We start from the raw sequence: 20971 nt of genomic DNA, 5'->3' as shown, positions 1-20971 counted from the left end.
CCTGGTCAGCTCACAAGGGACTTAAAAATCAGGTAGAAACACAGGTTGTATTCATGCATGTGTGCGGCGGTGGGGATGTCTATACAGGAACATACTAAACACATGCCACCAGAGGGCATGGGGAGGACGCAGAAACCCCGTGGCTGAGGCAGCTAGGGTAGGCTTCTCAGGGGAGGGAAGCTGAACGGATCCAGGAGGTAAGGAGAGCGGCGAGCAGAACAGGGGAGAGCCTCAACCCCGGGGAGGCTTGAGTGTGTAGAGGTGGGGACAAAGTCAAGGTCGGGGGGCAGCAAGGTCTGGTCCTCGGAACACCCACCACGGGAGCCTGCCCAAGACAGGCAAGGGCACCCAGCCTCCAGAGCAGGAGGCCCATCGAGAGGGCCGGGGACGGGGCACGGCACCCAGGAAGCTGGCCCCATTGGGAAGTCCCCCATCCCGCTGATGCGGGCTGAGAAGCTGAATCTGTATTTGAAATCTGTGGATTTTTAAATGCTGGCAACTAAATGAGATTTTCCTGAAAAAAAAAAACAAAAAACTGTGCGGGCCAAACAAATCAAGTCTTCAGGTTACACCTATCCTGAGAGCTGCCAATTTGCAACTTCTGAGAAAAGGTTTTCCACCTGGGTGACTAGGACCACTGTTAAGTGGCAGGAGGAAAGCCAGAGAGCCTGGTCTGAAGAAACAGAGAGACAGACAGACGGACAGACACAGAGAGAGCTGAGGCCCCAGACCCCTTCCCCACCCCTCTGGCTCCCCAGCACCCAGCAAAGCGCTGGGTTCTGGGTAGGCGGATTCTGAATGCTACTTATTTCCTATTTCATAGTCTCTGAGTTTTTCAGATCTTCCAAAATGATGCTGACGTGTGATCCAAGAAAAAATTAGATTTAAAAAATGTACACTGACATTAGAAATAGAGGCACAGTAAGTGACAAAATAAGGTCTCCCTCTTGGGGGAGAAAGACACTGATCCCCAGACACCCTGGGCCCCAGACAGTCTGACAGGCTCTGGGCCAAACACCAGCTGAGGAAGGACAGCAGGGCCACAGCTGCCGACACTCGGCAGAGATGCAAACTCTGGTCACAGACAAAACGTGTCTCCCAGCTGACGGTGTTCTGATATTCCTCCCTGAGGCTGATTAGACATTTGTGTGTGTGGGTGAGGTGGGGGGGGACATCAAACCTTACGCCTGTCCCTGTCGTTCTCTCGTAAGGATATATTAGGGTGACACCAAAAGTGCATAGTGTTCAGGTGACAAAAAAGAAAGAAAAAAGAAAAGGTGACAGATTTAGAATCGATGAGGAAAAGGCATTCTTGACACAAGAATACTTGCCAAGAAGATACCTGGTAGGTGAGGACGGCCAAGCCTCGAAGTGCCCAAGTCCAGAGCTTGAACGCGTGGGCCAGGTGAGCAGGCGCCCAGGTGCACAGAGGGCCCAGGTGCACAGAAGGCCTTGGATTAGGGGAGGCCAGGCATGGAAAGGTACAGGAGCTCCCAGAGCTGGGTGTCCTCAGAGAGTTCCCACGTGTCGGCCATGGGAGGGGGGGCATGAAGACAACATGGCCCGAAGCGGCACCCCCAGCCTCCCTGCCCACCCCAGCTGCAGAATAACATTAGACTGCCTGCTTTGTTCACAAAGATCTGCATGTCAGTGACCGCGCTTGATCCTCCCCGCTATCCCTGGAGTAACCAAGTAGATGGTGCCACCACCACCACCACCACCATCATCACCACTATCATCACCACCATCACCACCACCACCACCAGCACCATCACCACTATCATCACCACCACCACCACCACCAGCACCATCACTATCATCACCACCATCACCACCACCACCACCACCATCACCACTATCATCACCACCATCACCACCACCACCACCAGCACCATCACCACCACCACCATCTCCATCATCACCACCACCACCACCAGCACCATCACCACTATCATCACCACCATCAGCACCACCACCACCAGCACCATCACCATCACCACCACCACGACCACCACCACCATCACCACTATCATCACCACCATCAGCACCACCACCATCAGCACCATCACCACCACCACCACCACCACCACCACCACCACCACCATCACCACCACTACCAGCACCATCACCACCACCACCATCTCCATCATCACCACCACCACCACCAGCACCATCACCACCAGCACCATCATCACCACCATCATCACCACTATCATCACCACCACCACCACCACCACCACCATCACCACCACTATCATCACCACCACCACCATCATCACCACCATCATCACCACCATCACCACCACCACCACCATCACCACTATCATCACCACCATCACCACCACCACCACCAGCACCAGCACCACCACCACCATCACCACTATCATCACCACCATCACCACCACCACCACCAGCACCAGCACCACCACCACCATCTCCATCATCACCACCACCACCACCAGCACCATCACCACCACCACCATCTCCATCATCACCACCACCAGCACCACTACCATCACCATCACCACCACCATCATCACCACCACCACCATCAACACCATCACCACCACCACCACCACCACCACCATGACCATCAGCATCACTATCATCGTCGTCCCCATTTACAATGGAAAGAACTAGGGCTCAGAGAAGTTAGCGAGATGCCAAGGAGCCCCGGGCAGACAACACACAAAGTCAAAACCTGACCAAGACCTTCCAAGTTGACCTCGGTATCTGCCCACCCACGTGGGTCCAGCGCTGCTCCAGGAGGGAGTACTGAAGTGGGGCCCTGGGAGGGACACAACGAGCCTTGGGCCCCACTCTGCACCCTGCCTCGTGGCTAGAGAGACATTCCGAACGATTCGATACAACTAAGCGTAGCTACACCAAAAAGGGAACTCTACCCTCTCTGTGTGTCTGTTATAATTTACAACGGGCCCTCACTTCAGGGAGCCGTAAGCTGGAAAATGAGAGTGCCAGATGCAGGGCCACCAGCCCACCCGGAACACATAGTTAGTATGCGTGCCCCTGCACGGCCTGGCAAGAGATCCAGAACTAGGGACAGAGAACCGCCACATACAGGGCATCAGCTTTTCTCGGCCAAAAAAAAAAGGGTACCAACACACACAGTAAACCCAGGGCCTTCAGGCAAGAGTGGGCACCATACGTGTGCCAGCAGCACCCCCTGGTGGCCAGTCTGAGCACTACACCCTCCGTTCCCAGGATGAAGCCATTCCCAAGACTGAGCAGACAGACCCTAATGAAAATCCGGCTACCGTTCCCCGAGGTGTAACGCTGCGACGCTGTGCTTTGCCAGCCACCCACTTAATCTTCACATTAATCCAGTGAGGGAGGGGCTGCTATCCCCATTTGCAAATGAGTAAACTGAGCCCAGGGAGGGGACTGCAAGGTCACAGAGCAGGTGAGCATACAGCACAAGCACAGCCCAGGCCTGCCTGATGCCTGTCCTAAGTGACAAGTCACCGCTTGATGCACAAAAGGGTCGACTTCTCTGCACTGCCTGAGTCAGGCCGGGTTTCCCCTGGCGGGGCTGGGGCCGGGGGCTTCTGCCCCAGTTCCGTTTGGTCTCACAGTGAATTCAGTCTGTGAACATTCACAGAGCTGTTCGTTTCTTTGATACACATCTTTCTATGTGTAGGTTATACATCAATTTTTTAAAACTTAAACAGCAAATTTTTAAGGGAAAGATATAGGGGGAAAAGGGGATTCTGATTCACAAATGAATCTCTTATTTAAAATGACGAAGTGAGGTGAGAAGCCCAGACCTGGCCGTGAACCCACCTTGGCCGTGTGTTCTTGGCCTCCCTCCTGAGCTTCCGCTCCTACATCTGCTGGGGCTGCAGGAGGACTGCAGGACACTCCCAGCCCGGCGACCGACACCTCTGAGGCACCGTCTCACATAAAGCCACAGAGGGGCACCTGTCTGGGTCAGGACCTGGGTCCCCAGCCCCTAACCAGCCCCAGCTCCCCACCTCCAGTGTGCTGGAGTCTGCGTAAGTCTCTGAACCTCTCCAGGCCCCAGTGGGAAGTGGCCTTCGCATGGTTTAAAGTGGCACCTGGTCTCTGAGCCTCACCCAGAGGCTAATTTACAGGGAGACAGACAGAGCCGCCTGGACAGAAGCCAGGGCGTGCACACGGCTCCAGCCTCCCCCATGGCCTGGAGGGGCCCGTTATGCACCTGCCCTCCCGCCTGCTACCCCACTCGTGGATCACCTCCAAGGTGCCCTCCCGGCCCTGAGGTTCAGTGAGCTGAAGTCCCAATAAATGCACAGCCTAACTTGTGGTCTTATTACCACGCAGCTCATGAGGCGCGATGCGCGTGCCTTCTACAGCTCACACAGTTAACATTCCTACTAAATGCAAAGGGGAAAGCCCATGGGTGTTCCTTTGTTGAAACAGGATTAACAAAACGCAGTGAGAAGGCTCAGCAGCAGCTATACCTAAGGCCGGGCCAGCAGCCGCATTATGATTTCATGCATACGCACTTCTTCCATGTTGGAACTTGACATAATTTTTCTAAGTTATTTTTAAGCACTCTCCAAGTGAGAGCCCCGGGCAGTAGAGTCTACTACTCACATTTAACATAATCATAGCTGAAGAGCAGCCCCAGGGCCCTTTCCTTCGGAAAGCACAACAAATAATTTTACGTAAACAGAAACTGCACCCCCGTCACCCAGTTGTCTAAATTGCAGCACCGCCCCGCCCCAGCAGATGTGTGGGAAGCTCTGAGGATGTGGGAGCCCCCGTGAACGCTTCTGACACCACAGCTCCCCTCGTGCAAATCACCGAGGTGGCCCCAGAACTCTTGACGCCATGCCTCCAAAGCGACCGAGTCTCCGGGATCGTTTCCATGGGAAAAACAAAATGTGCAAAATCCTCTCCCGTTTTGCGATGTATTTTAGGGGGACTGCGATGCCCAGGGCTGCCACATCACCAGGCCTCTGAGTTTCCGGTTTGGGGTTTTTGCTGTTCTAAAGTTTATTTTGGTTCCTTTCTGTGGTGGAGGCACCATTAGTCCTAACTTCAGAAGGTAAAGGGCTGCCTTGAACCGGCTTCAGCACTGGGCCTCAGGACAGAGGCTCCGGGGTCAAACCCCACCCACGTGGCCACATCTGCCTGGCTGGAGGGACCTCTCCCTTCCCGAGCCCGTAGGTCCTTAGCTGGAAACCCACAGTGGCAACTGCAGCCGCCCTGCTGACCTCATGAGGACGGTGGAGGCAGGGGTCACCATGTGGAGGGATCCTGGGAAAAGGGCTTTGTGGACTCTGCTCCACATGATGCAGGTGCAGAGCAGAACTGGGAAGAATGGGTGAAAGGGGCTTGTGAACACAGCCCACCAGGCAGGTGGACGCAGCTCAGCACGCACACCATTGCTGTACATACTGGGCAAGTTCCTGCAGATGGCAGGCGGGTCCCTGTGCACGGGTCACTGCCCCGCATGGGGAGACGCACACACGTGTGGCTCTCTGCAGAAGCTCTGGGAGGGCAGCCACCATGGCTCAAGAGGCCCAGCGCCCCATCCAGGCCAGTGCTGTCCCACAGAAATAGAACCACTGGGACTTCCCTGGTGGCGCAGTGGCTAAGAATCCCCCTGTCAATGCAGGGGACACAGGTTCGAGCCCCGGTCTGGGAAGATCCCACATGCCACGGAGCAACTAAGCCCATGCGCCACAACTACTGAGGCTGTGCTCTAGAGCCCGCGAGCCACAACTACTGAGCCCGCGTGCCACAACTACTGAGCCTGCGTGCCACAACTACTGAAGCCCACGTGCCTAGAGCCCCTGCTCCGCAACAAGAGAAGCCACCGCAATGAGAAGCCCGCGCACCGCAACGAAGAGTAGCCCCTGCTCGCCGCAACTAGAGAAAGCCCACGTGCAGCAACAAACACCCAATGCAGCCAAAAATAACAATAAATAAATACATTTAAATTAAAAAAAAATTTTTTTAAAGAAATAGAACCACTGGTGTGATTTCAAATTTTCAAGCAGCCACGTTAAAATGAAAAGAAACAAGTAAAATTAATTTTAATAATATGTTTTGTTACCCCAGTATATCCAAAATATTATCGCTTCACTTGTAATCCATTTTTAAAAGAGAGATGAGAAATTTCACATTCTTTTGATGTTGCTGTCGTACTAAGTATTCAAAATCTGGTGTGTATTTCCCACTTCCAGCACGTTGCAGTCTGGAGTAGAACACAGATCCAGTATTCACATTATTTCCAGGACACCTGGCAACTTTTTCACTGCAGATCAGAGAAATGTGGTTTGCAGGTGCCACTCCCTGACAGCCAGCGAGACAGGAGAGGGCCTCCAGCACCCCGAAATCTTTGGGACCCACAGAGTTAGGAAAATGGAGACAAGGAATTAGGAAGCTTAGACCTTGCTGACCAGAGTTACTGTCCACACTGTTGAAAAAGAGGCAGAAGATGAGGACATTTCCATTTATTACCATCACAGGCTTTAGACGCTGGCTGTCTGCTCCAGGCTCCTGAGGTCATAATCAAAGGAGATAAAATAACAGCCTGGGCAGGAACTGAAGGAAAATGTGGGAAACGTGCAAACACAACTTCAAATTTTATTATTTTTTTAATAAGTTTATTCATTTATTTATTATTTATTTTTGGCTGCATTGGGTCTTCGTTGCGGTGCGCGGGCTTCTCACTGCAGTGGCTTCTCTCGTTGCGGAGCACGGGCTCTAGGCGCACGGGCTTCAGTAGCTGTGGCGCCCGGGCTCAGCAGTTGTGGCTCACGGGCTCTAGAGCGCAGGCTCAGTAGTTGTGACGCACAGGCTTAGTTGCTCCGCGGCATGTGGGATCTTCCCCGACCAGGGCTCGAACCCGTGTCCCCTGCATTGGCAGGCGGATTGTTAACCACTGCGCCACCAGGGAAGCCCAACTTCCATCAAATTTTAAATACCTGCTTTACTTATCATGAAAGCCTGCCAGTCGTCTCAGTTACAAAGTATTTTGAACTTGCAAATTAATTCAAGAAGAAAGAACTGCTGTCTAATATTCAGATGTGTCTAAGGTCTGTTCAAATTCCAGAACAGAGCTTTAAATTTAAGCAAGAGCCACAGGGAAAAGAAGAATTTTCCAAACCCCAGCAGCCACCCAGCTCCAGCCTACCAGAATGATCTGGTCCATTCTTCCTGGTAACCAATATATGAAGTAAACATTAGGTGTGTTCTCCACATACCTGGGCTATTCGGTTTTTCACTAGGGAAAAAAGTAGTTTTTTACTTAGTCTCACAATTCAACATTTAATGAATGCCTAATATATACCACATACTATGTAAGCGAAGCACATTTAGAAATGAGTAAGACACAAACTCCAGAAACATAAACAAATAATGCCATGTTGCTCGTGAAAACAATTTAAAGTGACCGTGGTTTTATTCGTGGCCCAAATTCATAGACTGCTGCCTTGGAAAGGACAGAGAGTCCAGACTTGCAGCCAGTGCCCGACCTGCCCCTCACCGGTTTGGACAGCTACCACTCTTTTTACAGGGCAGGGACCTTTAGAAGGTCAGGCAGCCTGTCCTCCTCCCTGACTCGGCTCCAGCTCGTGCAGCCTTAAGGTGACCCTGGCGAGGCCAGCTCCTCCCACTGCCTCTGACCAAGCCAGCGGCGGCCCCTGGACCTCCCTCCCTGCAGGTCCAGCATCCCGGTCTCAGCCATGCCCTGCCATACCTGACGGGTCCCGCTGCTGGGACAGCGCCTACACGGTGGCCAGGCCAGTCCCCACGTGCAGCCGCCCCCTCTGCAGGCACAGCTGTCTCCTAGGCTATCTCCACTTCCGCAGGGCCTTTCCCATGCATGTCCCCTAGGGGGCGATAAAGCGCAAAGGAGAACTCCGGCCTCAGGGAGCTAGTCCTGAGCTGCCTGAAATTCTGCAAAGTGGAGAGGGCTGGCGAGTGCCTGCTTTCTGCTTATCAAACTTTTTTTTTTTTTAATCCAGAACCTCATGCTTCAAGTTTCAGTTCCAACCTCAGTTTGTCAGAGAGGCTTTTCTTAAATCCCCTTCAATATAAATTAGGTCCCCATTATTTTCTCTTGCCCACTCCCCCCCATCCTCCGCTTTGAAGCAATTACCGCAATCTGTAATCATGTATTTAACGATGTATTTATTTGTTTAACGTGTTCCTCCTAAAAGACTGTAAACTCCAAAAATATCAATATCATTTAATTCAAAATACAGTTAAAAGCTTAAAGAGATCAATGTTTAAGGTTAACAAATGCTGCATTTCCTTTGTCGTGAGGACTAAAGCATTTCCAGAACGTTCACGTAAGAACCCCCGAGGCTAAGGTTAACCAAGGCAGTTCAACTCACACTTCCCAGAGAAACAGACAAAACTAAGGGCTGGGGAAGAAAGAGTGGCTCAGGGTGGGTCAGCCGCCGGCCAACCCACATCCCGGTAAAACCAAAACTTCTCTGGTCCTCTGACTCGTGACCAGCGACGGGTAAGAGCTGCCCCATGGCCGTCCTGGGGCAGGGCTGCACAGAACTTCGGCTCCAGGGGCCTCTTCAGAGTGGAGCGAAGGGCCTCAGTCCCCAGGAAGGGTCTCTCTGAGGTGCTTCCAGTAACCCGGCAAGCCCTGCACCAACTCAGAAATAAAAACAGGGAGCAGAATTCAAAAGCTCTTCTCTCTACCACTGCAGGAGGGATGTGAGAATAATGGACCCCAGCTGTGTGTATGGAGCCTGGAACGTTTCATATCCCTGTGCCTGTTTGGTTCATCACTGCTCTTTCCCTGAAACCAAACACAGATGAATGCTGGCTGGTCTCTAAGCTAAAATCCACTCGATCACCAGTCCTATGGGTTTTTACTCTGGCCCATTTCTCTAAATCTGCCCCAAACCTCCACTCCCACACCCACTGCTGTGGGGTGAGTGTCATCATCTCTGGGATGCACCGTAACAGCACCTGATGCCGGGTCTTGCTCCTGCCTCATCTCTGCCCCTCCAAAAAGTGTCCTCCTATTTATTCCTCATAACTTCAGAAATTACTAGAAAGCTACAGTAATTCACAGTGCGGTGCTGATGAAGGATAAACAAATAGATCAATGGAATAGACCAGAGAGCTCAGAAATGGACCCCCATGTAATTTTCAACAAAGGATCACAGTAACTAAGTGGCTGGGCTAGGTGCAGCACACCCGCCCAAGCCTTCAACTCTCAGGGCTTACTTCCATCATAGTCTCTGGCACCATCTCCTAAAGGATCGGTTCCACGGCTAGGACTGTGTGAGATCCTCAGGAGGAAACAGCGAATCATATCTGACTGCATTCTCACTTTCCGGCACAAACTTTGGCACAAACATTTGGGTGAACCAAGGAATCTGCTTGGAAGAAAAAAAAAAGGAAGAAAGAAGGAAGGAAGGAAGGATGGGAAGTTGGGAAGGGAGGGAGGAAGGGAGAATCCTAAGGGGCAGAGAAGTGGTGGTGGCCTCAGAAAAAGAGGCCTGCTGGCAGAGATGGGAAAAAAATATCTAACAGAAAGAAGGAAGCCAGCTAGGGCCCTACAAGGAGGCTTGGGGCTGACTTACAAGGTCCTCCAGGTTGCCAGGACCTCCAAGACCCTCCTTTTCCAGAATGCGGCTCCCAAAGCCCCCCGCTCCTTGGCTCCAGACGCGGTGGCTGATTTGGTCCCCTCCTCTCCCTACACCAGCAAGGCCAGCAGCTGACTCTTAAGTCCGGTCCCCACCCTTCCCATCCTGCCTCGGCCCAGACCCAACTGGGGCACAAACGTGCCAGATTCCAGAGTTCAAAAATTTGCGGCTCCATTTGTTACATGATTTAAAAGAAGAAAAATCTGTTACCCAAGTTAAAATCCTTTTTCTATTAACATGCCAAGCGTAATCTGTTTATAAGCATATAATGATATATTTTATGTTCCTTGAAAAAAAAGACGTAACTTCAAACCTACAATAGCTGTTTAATATGACAATTTGTTTCACCCCCAGATTACTTTTCTTTCTTTTAAAAAGAAATCAATCAATGGGAATTCCCTGGCAGTCCAGTGGTTAGGACTCAGCGCTTTCACTACGGGGGCCCAGGTTCAGTCCCTTGTCAGGGAACCAAGATCCTGCAAGCTGCACAGTGCAGCAATAAATAAATAAATAATAAATTTTTTTTTAACCAATCAAAGTCTATCACATTTTCCAACCACAACTGTTTTCAAGGAGCAAGTAGATCTCAATGCACTAAGCTGCACAGCAGAGAGACTGGGGTCTCGGTGAAAGGGATAAACAGCAGTGCCCACAGCATCTACAGTGCGCCATAACCCAGGTCGTGGGCAGGACCATGTCTCCCGCAGAAGAAGCGGTGGGTTCCACGAGTTATGTGACTCCCTCAGGTCAGGAATCTGGTGAGTAGCAGATCTCTGGCCCCAGAGCACGTGTTCATTCCACCCTCCAGACTGTTCCAGCCCTTAAAGTTGACACCTGCCCTTGAGAAATGGCAAAGACAGTGAAAGTTTAACAGAATAAACAGCTGCTAACAAAGAGAAAACAACTCTAGGCTAAATCCCTTCTACATAATTAAATCAGCCCCTCTTGCTGGGGAGGTTTTCAGAAGCAGCATGCATGAAACTGTCTACAAAGGAAATGCAATTAAGGAGAGTCTTTTTAATATACCCAATTCTTGACTGCCCTTGCCCTAGGCAGAAACTTAATTCTACTGAAGGATAGCTGCCATTGAAAAGTTGTTATGTAAATTGTAAAGTAAGGGGAGAAAAGACACAGAAACCATTTTACAAGGTAAATGGGAAACCGGCTGAGAAGGGAGCAGTGCGGTAACAGATCTCCAGGTCACGGCAATGACCATCGTGGCTGGCTTACCATCAAAAAGCTGGACCTTAGAGACCAAATGCGACTCCATCTTATCATTTATTTTACCGGCTCTCCTACGTTAACCCAACAACCAAGCAAAACAGGAGACTCTTTTCAGGAATTAGCTGACCGCAAGTTAACAGCAACGTATTTTAAAACATGATTTTTGGTCACTGATTACACAGCTGAAAATTGAAGGAAACTACAACGAGTGCCAGGTTTAAAAAAAAAAACAAAAACAAAACTGTTAAGTAAACTCCAGAAGAGGAGAGGTGGGCAGTGCATGTCGTGTATCATCAGCAGTAGCCCAATGTCTTGGGAGAGGGAAGGCACCAAACAGAGAAGAGAGTGTAATAGGGAAGAACAAATCTGGCTCCATACTGGATCTGTTTTTTTTTTTTCCTTTAAACTTTGTATTCTATTGCTTTTGCTACAAGTTAAGAATGTTGCCTAAAATATACAGGTTAGCCCATTCTCAAGGCTCTGACTTTTAAAGGTACAACACTTCTCCATTCACACAAAGATAAAAAGTCACGACACTCAGGATACCATTTGTCTTGGAGGTTTATAGGAACACTGTGACCAGACCTAGGTGCACAGCTGTGAGAACAACAGATTCCGGCACCAAGAACTTCGCAGCAACCAACCAAACGCCCTCCACTTTTGGTATAAAAGAAGGCTGACTTCTAACTCAGGTAAGATGGTTCTTTGGGACACTAGTCCACCATCTTCTCGGTCTGCTGGCTTTCCAAATAAAGTCACTATTCCTTGCCCAAAAGACTCATCTCTCGATTTATTGACCTGTCGTGCGGCAAACAGTACGAGCTTGGACTCGTAACATCATCACTGTCAGAAAGAATGCCTGGCATAGTTCAGGGCTCCTGACCCACCACTCTGGCTCTGGGTCTGCTTCATCACTACACACACACACACACACTCACTTGCAGGAATCTGACACAACAATGGGATGAGGGCGGGACCAAGGGTCAAAGGACTCTTTACCATCCCTACCTGGCATGTCGAGAGGAGTGTCATGCAAAGCTGTTGGCTTGAACTGAAGAAGCCAAGAAAAGTGCCCCCGGGGTTTGGGCACCGAACACCCAGCAAACATAAGCTCTAGGTGTCTTCTGCAGCCCTCAGCATGCAGGACACTCAGTATAGCTACTTTGGTATGAACCCGTAGGCTCAGAAGATGAAGCTGGAGGGGCAGTTGTGGAGGGTAAGCCCTGTGACACTAAGCTTATATTTCCGAAGTCACTGGGCTCTGCCAGGGAACCAGGCTGGAAGGGGGCAGGAGGCGGTCAGATAGTTCATTCATTCTTCCATTCAATAAAGGCACCTTGGGCACCCACCCGGGGCCAGGCACCGATCCAGGGGTTGGAAGTACAAGCCAGGCAGTCACCCAGAAGTTTGGATTTCATCCCAAGTCAGAGGAAGTTGATTTTTAAAGCCTCAGCTCTGCCATTTCTAAACTGTATGAAGTTGACCTCTCTGAACTTTTGTTCCTCGTCAGTAAATGACACACAAATTAGAGGTGTCGGGAAAACTGAGTAGCAAAAAGCATGAGGTCAGTGCCCCAGTGTGGATGCTTACTGTTAATTACACAGGAAGGAGCCCCAAGGTCAACGTTTAAGGGCTTTGACCAGGTGTTCAGTGGAAGATCCATCGCGGTCCTGCATCCAGCCAGCAGAAAGGCCGCGTCGCCCAAGAAGCCAGGGACGGCTGCCTGGAGGAGGTGCCATGTCAGCTTAACTTTAAAGGGTGAGGAACAAGGGCCCACAGAGCTAGGCGGCAGGTAGAGGCTAAATTACAATTTATCGGGCTTCCCTGGTGGCGCAGTGGTTAAAAATCCACCTGCCAATGCAGGGAACAAGGGTTCGAGCCCTGGTCCGGGAAGATCCCACATGCCCCGGAGCAACTAAGCCCGTACGCCACAACTACTAGACCTGCGCTCTGGAGCCTGCGAGCCACAACTACTGAAGCCCGCGCACCTAGAGCCTGTGCTCCGCAACAAGAGAAGCCACCGCAATGAGAAGCCCGCGCACCGCAACGAAGAGTGGCCCCCGCTCACCGCAACTAGATAAAGCCCGCGCACAGCAATGAAGACCCAACGCAGCCAAAATAAATAAATTTATAAATAAATAAATCACAATTTATCACGGGGTATTACTGGGTTACCAGCAGTAACCAGCTAATCCCTGGTGTTTATGGCTCCCTCTACAGGACACAAAGAAACTTTCCTTCAGCAGCTCGGTGGAACCCTTTCCCTCCAAAACATCCTGGCCAAGTACATGGGTCTAAAGGAACTATCCATTTCACAGAGGAGGAAACTGACACCAGGCAACAAGGAGGCCGAGCCAAGGCCCACGCGGCCACCGACTCGGCAGCATCGGATTCGAACCTCCCGCCCGCCAGGACGCCTACGCTGGGTCGCTAGCGCGCGCCCCGACCCCTCCCGTTGCCCCGGAAACGGCCCCGCACGCGCGAGCGCACTGCTTTCCCTTGCTCGTTCTTCCGCTAGCACCCTCGTTACTTTTTTTTAATAAAAACCCAAGGCGGCGGGATACTGCCAGCGATTTAACGTGCCGTCGAAGGACGCCGCTACGTCCGCTCTCCGCCCTGGGCCGCGGATCCCTCCGCCGCCCAGCGGCCTGCGCGCTTCTACCCGACTCCAAGCTCGAAACGGCTTCCCGCGCGCCGCGCCGCGCCCCACCCCCACCTCATCCCCACCCCAACCCCCAGCCCGGCTCACCTGCCGCCCGCGTCTCCATGGCAACGCCCCCACCGCGGAGGAAAAAAAAGCCTCGGGCTCTTCTGGGCCCCCTCCCGCGCCGACCGAGAAGGCGGGGCGCTCCGCTGATGCTTCGCTTTTTATTTTTATTTTTTTAAGAAAAGAGCCGGCGCGGTTATGGCGAATCTGCGGCATCCAACATGGCGGATGGAGTCTTCGCCCTCCTCTTCCCGGGGCGCTGACGACGGCGTCGCGGACGTCAGGCTTGGATGACCCTCCCCCAGCGGCGAGAGCGGCCGGGCTGGGCCGGGCTACTGCGCATGCTCGGCTCCGGCGGTCGTGCTTTGTGTCCCGCTCCGCAGATTCCGTAGCTCCGGGTTTTGAGTCTCTCCTGGGAAGGGGCTAACGAGAGGCGTGGAACGCAGATTGGAGGATTGGGAGTCTTCACAGTGCTGCCAGAGCCGGCATCTACCTGCCGGCCCATCCTTGGACCCACCCCTGCACTCCACCGGGCTGTACGAGGTTAAGGCAGCGCTCCGGTCCCAGTTCCCAGCGATTTAACTTTTCTTGGCTTTAGTTTACTAATTTGTCAATCGGGGCGGTAACAGCCTGCCTCCCTCTCAAAGGTTGCAGTGTTTCCTGAAGTGGGATGCTTTCCGCTAGGAGTACCCGACTTGATTTAGTCTTCCATACTGAATTAAACAACTGGAACCGCCTCGACAGAATTGACTGCCTTCTCTCTGTCCTCCTGTCTTGCAGAAAGTCTCAGTTGGGTGTGAGCACGTCTCCCTAACCCTTGCTCGTCTCCCTGAATCTGGTTCACGGTCTTCTTTCTGCAGGCAACAGTATCTGGTTGAGATGTAATGACCTCGTCTTCCTTTTGGTCTACCACTTCCTTCAGATCTCTGCTCAAACGATATCTCCTGGTGGGCCCTCCCAGACCACCCCATCCAAAGTGACCCTCCTAAGTCACTTTCTGTTTTCTCCCTAGTGTCAATTACTGCCTGACATTAATTTATCTCCATCTCGTCTTTGTCGCCCCTTTGGTCCCAGAAACTAGAACAGCCTGACAGTAATTTATTGAATAAATTGAGTTCCTGTTGCCTGTATTTTTAAGGTTAGCTTTTGTTTTAACAATGTTTTTCATTTATGGTAGTAATGTATAAAGTTTCTTTTTAAACCCAACTTATATTTTTAAAAATTGGTCAACCTAAAATGGTGCAGGACCTCCCTGGTGTTCCAGTGGTTAAGACTCAGTGCTCCCAGGACTTCCTTGGTGCGCAGTGGTTAAGAATCCGCCTGCCAATGCAGGGGACACGGGTTCAAGCCCTGTAGCGGGAAGATCCCACATGCCGCGGAGCAACTAAGCCCGTGAGCCACAACTACTGAGCCCGCGTGCCGCAACTACTGAAGCCCATGTGCCTAGAGCCCGTGCTCCACAACAAGAGAAGCTACCGCAATGAGAAGCCCACACACTGCAACGAAGAGTAGCCTCCACTTGATGCAACTAGAGAAAGCCCACGCGCAGTAACGAAGCCCCAATGCAACCAAAAATAAATAAACTAAAAATTTTTAAAATACTATTTAAAAAAGCATTAAAAAAAAAAAAAAAGACTTCATGCTTCCAATGCAGGGGGTGTGGGTTCGCTCCCTGGTCAGGGAGCTAAGATCCCACATGTCACGTAGCATGGCCAATAAATTAAAAAAAGAAAAAAAATGGTGCACGTGGTACAGAGACAAGGCCCCCAAAAATGTAAAAGTGAACTTCAAGTGAGAAATTTGGGAAATACTGATTTATTTTTATGGTTCTCTTGAAGTGCTAATCTGCGCCTGTTGTCTTTTCCTGGAATAGCCTTCCCTCTATTGCTGCTCGACTTGAGAACTCGACACAGTTCATGCCTGTGTGTTCCCACACTCCCACTCACACCTCTCTTTATCCTCCCCACACCCGTTGCGTTTATCTGTTTGCTCAGCCCCCTCCCCATGAGCTAGACCATGAACTTCATGAGCACAGATTTTTTTATCCTTGTTTCCCAGCTCCTACTGCACAGAAGTAAGTGTCACTCAGTGAGCACATTTGTTCCCATTGTCACTTGTTTTCCAGTTAGTAAAACTCCCATGAACACTGAGCTTTAGGATGACGCTCTGATTTCTCATGAATATTCTGCCTTGCTCCTTAATCCTGTTCTTGGGAAATAGAGTCATTATAAGACCCCAAATTTACCCAGTCCATTAAATATATGTTCAGGGATATCTCCTCCCCCAACCCCTTTGTTTCATCCTCACAACAACTGGAGGGCTAAATTGGACAGATCTGATTATCGTGCTTTCCTTGAAGAGAAAAAGAATGTTCAGAGAGGTTAGTTGGCTTTCTGAGATCACACAGCAAGCCAGTGAAATCCCAGCTGTGGAACTGGACTTTCCATGCCCAATATTCTCCCCACATGGCCATCTGGGATGGGCCCACAGTACCCACTACACCCCCAAAAGGGCCAATTTCAAGGCAATCATAGGGTTATTGCCACCCACCACACCCTACATCTCAAGACAGATGTCGAGGTGGAGCCCATCACAGTCCTTCATTTGTGAATGAACTGCTCAAGAAGCTGCACTGATGAACTTTCCTTTTCAGAACGATAAATATTTGCAGTAACCACTATGTTGCTGTGAATCGATTTCTGTCAGGAAATTAGAGTTGTTCTGAGTTGCTGACAGTACTGGTTTTGTGCTGGGTTGCCTTTCTGGCAACAGCCATTTAAATGTTAGTTATTGATTAGCAGACGGATTGCTCCCGGATGTTGTGACGAAAATAAATTTTGGAAATGAAGCAATTTAAAGTTTGTCTCAAAACCCAATTGCCTCAGAATATTAATAAAGTCAAATTTAAAAAAAAAAGAAATTGTGGATTATGAATGACAGTCCCGGGTTAATGATTTGGCCAGTTATGATTTTCTCCGTGATTCTCATGGCATTTTCTTCCTTCTCTATTCAAAGAAGAATCACTGAGCACCTATCATAACTGAAAACTGGCCTGGCCACGGCCATACAGAAATGACGAAGAGCCAGTCCCTTTCTATGGGACCAGATCTGCAAATGGAGAGAAGAGTCCACCCCTGGCTTTGCTGAATGATTTGCACATTTTCAGTCAGCAAAAACCTTTATTCTTTCCATTTGCGTACTATCCCCAAATGCCTTCAATTAATGAAGGCGCATTAGTGGAATTAAATATAAATTCCTCAAAATTGTATTATTAATGGCATCCTGCTTCAACGACAGTTCCTAGAGGGGATGAGCTTCCCAGCTGGCCCTCTGGTGTCCATCAGCCTCTCAAGGCTAGCACAGGAGTGAATTTGTGCCAGAAATGTATCACCATGAAATGGCATTTGGTTATATAATAATAAATTAACATAATTGAATATATTTGTGTCAATAATTTTATAGTTATGTCTAATAGGTATATGACAAATGAGCATTTACAGGAAAACAGAAAAATTTAGATACATAATTTTATAAGATGTTTTCTTGAAAGCAGGTTCTGATAAAGTATACATACAAGTGACCTCAAAATAATGGGCCTTGAGGCACATAGAAGTTGATAAAATCAGAGGTTGGGATAATCACAGTCTGAGTGAAGTGTTAAAATCTGAATAGGCACGTTATAGAGAAAAATATATTTAAAACTGTATAAAAGAAGAGGTGGTAATAGTAGAATGATTTGAGCAATTTGAGAACATAATTATGACCATAGGAAGCAACATCCTCTCTAGTTCTTCCTTTTCAGTGGCCATGGTGTGCCATCTCATCACCAGCATGCACATATTGTACCCTCAGCACACACACATTGATCTCAATAGCATTTTTCGTTAGCGGTACCCAGGGCTCCTTCAAAGGACCTGAGTCCACGTCTGGAAGCAGGGGAAAGTCAGAATGGCCTGAGACAACTTGCTCTTGCCAGAAAACCAGGCTGCTGTCAAAAGTGCTGGGCTATTGCTGAAAGGACAAAGGAGTTGACTGAAAAGGAAACGGGGTCCCTCTGGTCAGGTTGTGACAACTTGGATATAACAAAGAATAGCTAGGTCTACAGTTGTCGATTTACCAGAACAAGTTGAATCTGTGAAAAGCCATGGGTCCTTAACGATCAAAAAGGAAAAGTTAGGGACTTCCCTGGTGGCGCAGTGGTTAAGAATCCACCTGCCAGTGCAGGGGACATGGATTGGAGCCCTGGTCCGGGAAGATCCCACGTGCTGCGGAGTAACTAAGCCCATGCACCACAACTACTGAGCCTGTGCTCTAGAGCCTGCGAGCCACAACTACTGAGCCCGTGTGCCACAACTACTGAAGCCCATGAGCCTAGAGCCGGTGCTCCATAACAAGAGAAGCCACCGCAATGAGAAGCCTGCACACCACAAAGAAGAGTAGCCCCTCGCACTGCAACCAGAGAAAGTCTGAGCGCAGCAACAAAGACCCAACGCAGCCAAAAATAAATAAATAAATAAATTTTTTTTTAAAAAAAGGAAAAGTTAATATGTGTAATGACAAAGCTAGTTATAACTCAAAGAAAGGCTAAAAGCAGTGTTTTAGTAAGTAGGTAAGTTCGGCATAATATGGGAATCTGTTCCTTACTTGAAGTTCGGTATATCTGTTTATGAAATGGCATATCTATATAAGTTGAGAAGAGCAGATAAGTTTACTGTGAGTCAAATATTTCCAGAAAGAGTAGGAACTGTACCCAAACCAGGGAGGGCAGGTCAAGACCAGTGGTCTCCTAAATAACCAAGTAGAAAGAGCGTTCATAATTGGTGTGGCAAGTTAATGGACTGGCCAGATGTCCTAGGAGAATGGCTGATAGATTAAACTGCTCTATGGCCCTGCTAATTATAATGAATGCTAATGAGGCATAATGAAGTTAATTGTAAACTGAGGCCAAACATCATGTACCCAAAATTCAACAGACACAGAAGTGAAGATTGCAAGAACTTGCTAAGTCCTGTTGCCTTAGCAGTTGAACCTGATTTGAGAGAGGGCATCCCAACCAGCAAATGCCTGCTGCCATCTGATTCACCTTGAAGGATTCAGTGTTCCCGCTAAGAATCCATCAATCATTGATCCAGAGGCTGTGATTTCCATGCACCTGGGAAGGAGATAATCTTTCTCTTTTGGGTCTGATATTAGAATCCTGGAAAAGTACAAAAAGATGTTTTATATAGCTAACAAAGAAATTGGTCAAATCCTTAGTTCTGATTTTTACAAATAAGCTTAAGTATGGGTACAGTAAAAACTTTTGTGTTGTTAAGGTGTTTGAAGCATTCAAGAGAAGTTATATTAGACTGAAAGTTGTAGTGAAACAGGATAATCTGACCAAGTGTGTAAATGTTTAAGGACATTTGATTCATAAGGTTTTAAGTTTATCAGTTGCATTTAAATAGTTTGCAAAAAAAAGTGAACAGATTTATAAGTACAATAAATATTCTGTAAACCAACCGCAAGCAATAGTAACTGGGCAATGTAAACAAAAAGTGGGGGGGAGGGGTGGCCTTGGAGCCCAGCAACAAGGAGGATAAAACAGGAGGACTGGGCTTCCCTGGTGGCGCAGTAGTTGAGAATCTGCCTGCCAGTGCAGGGGACACGGGTTCGATCCCTGGTCCTGGAAGATCCCACATGCTGCAGAGCAACTAAGCCCCGTGCGCTACAACTACTAAGCCTGCGCTCTAGAGCCCACGAGCCACAACTACTGAGGCCGTGTGCTGCAACTACTGAAGCCTGCGTGCCTAGAGCCTGTGCTCTGCAACAAGAGAAGCCACCGCAGTAAGAAGCCCGCGCACCGCAACAAAGAGTAGCCCCCGCTCATCACAACTAGAGAAAGCCCATGCAAAGACCCAACACAGCCAAAAATAAATAAATAAAATAAATAAATTTATTTTAAAGAAAAACAAAAACAGGAGGACTACCAGAGCCTAGCAGGGTGCCAGGCCCATCTGGAGACCCAATAAACAGTTATTAAAGGAAGGGAGAGTGTGGAAGGATGGAGGATGGATCAAGGGATGAAAGTTGGGGTGAACCTGTGTGTTCCGGTTGAGTGGGGACTGGGACTCTGCTGAGCTTGGCTGGGACCCCTTAGCTGGGGCAGCTCTGCTCCATGTGGCTTCCGTCTTCCTCCTGGGACAGCGAGTTAGCCTACGTATGTCCTTTTCATGGTGATGGCAGAAGCCAAAAAGGGCAAGTGGAAATGTCAAGTGCTTTTTCAAGTCTCTTCTACCATCCCATGGACCAAAGCAAGTTACATGGCCAAATTCAGAATCAACAGTAAAGGAAATATACTCAGCTTTTTGGTAAGAGAAGATAAATTCCCAGGACAAAGGGTGTTACCACAGGGTAGAGTGAAGAATTGGGACCGTTAATAAAATCTACCATTCATTCCATCATGAGCCCACAAGAAAATACTCATAAAGTGTACCCAAGAATTTACTTTCTAAACAACCAGCTGACCACATGCTTGGCTGAAAAGAAAAGAGAAGATTCTGTCATTCAAGGTTTGGTATAAAAGGGGGATATCATTTTTACCTTAAGCTTCCATGTAAGATGGATTTGAGTTCAAGTTTGATTCTGCCATTTGTTGGCTGTGTGACCTTGGACAAGTTATGCTCACTCCATGGCAAACGTCCATTCTTCTGGCCTGCCTTCTCCCAGTGACAGCATCCAGCTTTCCTCTGGGAACTTCCTTGCCCTTGTGGAGTAATTTTTTTTATGTCATTATTATTGACAGTATAGTTGACACTAGTGAGCTCTGTGACCCTGAGACATCTATTCCTAAGCCCATCAGTAAAACTGGGGGAGAGTCAGATTAGGTAGCTCCCCGCGCTGGGATCTCATCAGCTCACCATTCCAACACCAGTTAGCCAAGCCGCCAGGCCTCCAATTCTGACCTGCAAGTGAAGGTTTCCTCGCAAACATGAAGCGCTATGATTGTATTTGTATTTAAAAGGATCGTGATTATGAGCAATGCCTGTAAAACTAGACAGCCTGAGTTTGTAATCCTGGTTTCATCCTTACAAACTGGGCAAGTTCTAAAGCTTTCAGTGTCTCAGTTTCCCCATTCATAAAACAAGGGTGATCTTCTCCACTGCATGGGCTTAAATTGTGAGGCTTAAATGAATTAACACATGACAGCTAGGTTTTCTTTTTAAAAATTCAAAGCTGTGTTCCTATTAGACTGTGGAATTTAATATCTTGCAAACCTAATTAGTATTTTCATCTTCTCTGTCCTGCCTTCACATTTTGACAGTGTTTGGGTCAGTTAAATTAGGCTGGTCTTGGACTTCCCTGGTGGCGCCGTGGTTAAGAATCCACCTGCCAATGCAGGGGACACAGGTTTGAGCCCTGGTCCGGGAAG

At 49.1% G+C, this 20971-nt stretch overlaps 1 protein-coding gene across 1 annotated transcript in view; it reads right to left on the bottom strand.

Annotated features, from left to right (window-relative positions):
* ZFAT (zinc finger and AT-hook domain containing) overlaps positions 1–13729 on the bottom strand; it is a 187611-nt gene extending 173882 nt beyond the window's left edge. The window contains exon 1 of the mRNA XM_082674419.1: positions 13603–13729. Coding sequence (XP_082530545.1) covers positions 13603–13621 — 19 coding nt within the window. The 5' untranslated portion in view covers positions 13622–13729. The remainder of the gene's footprint in view (positions 1–13602) is intronic.
* Positions 13730–20971: the final 7242 nt, after the last annotated feature.

The sequence above is a fragment of the Grampus griseus genome (assembly GCF_964374135.1).
Source record: "Grampus griseus genome assembly, chromosome: 17".
NCBI classification, from domain to species: Eukaryota; Metazoa; Chordata; class Mammalia; order Artiodactyla; family Delphinidae; genus Grampus; species Grampus griseus.
The sequence above is the reverse complement of the archived record's forward strand: the minus strand, read 5'-3'. Positions and strand labels throughout refer to the sequence as shown.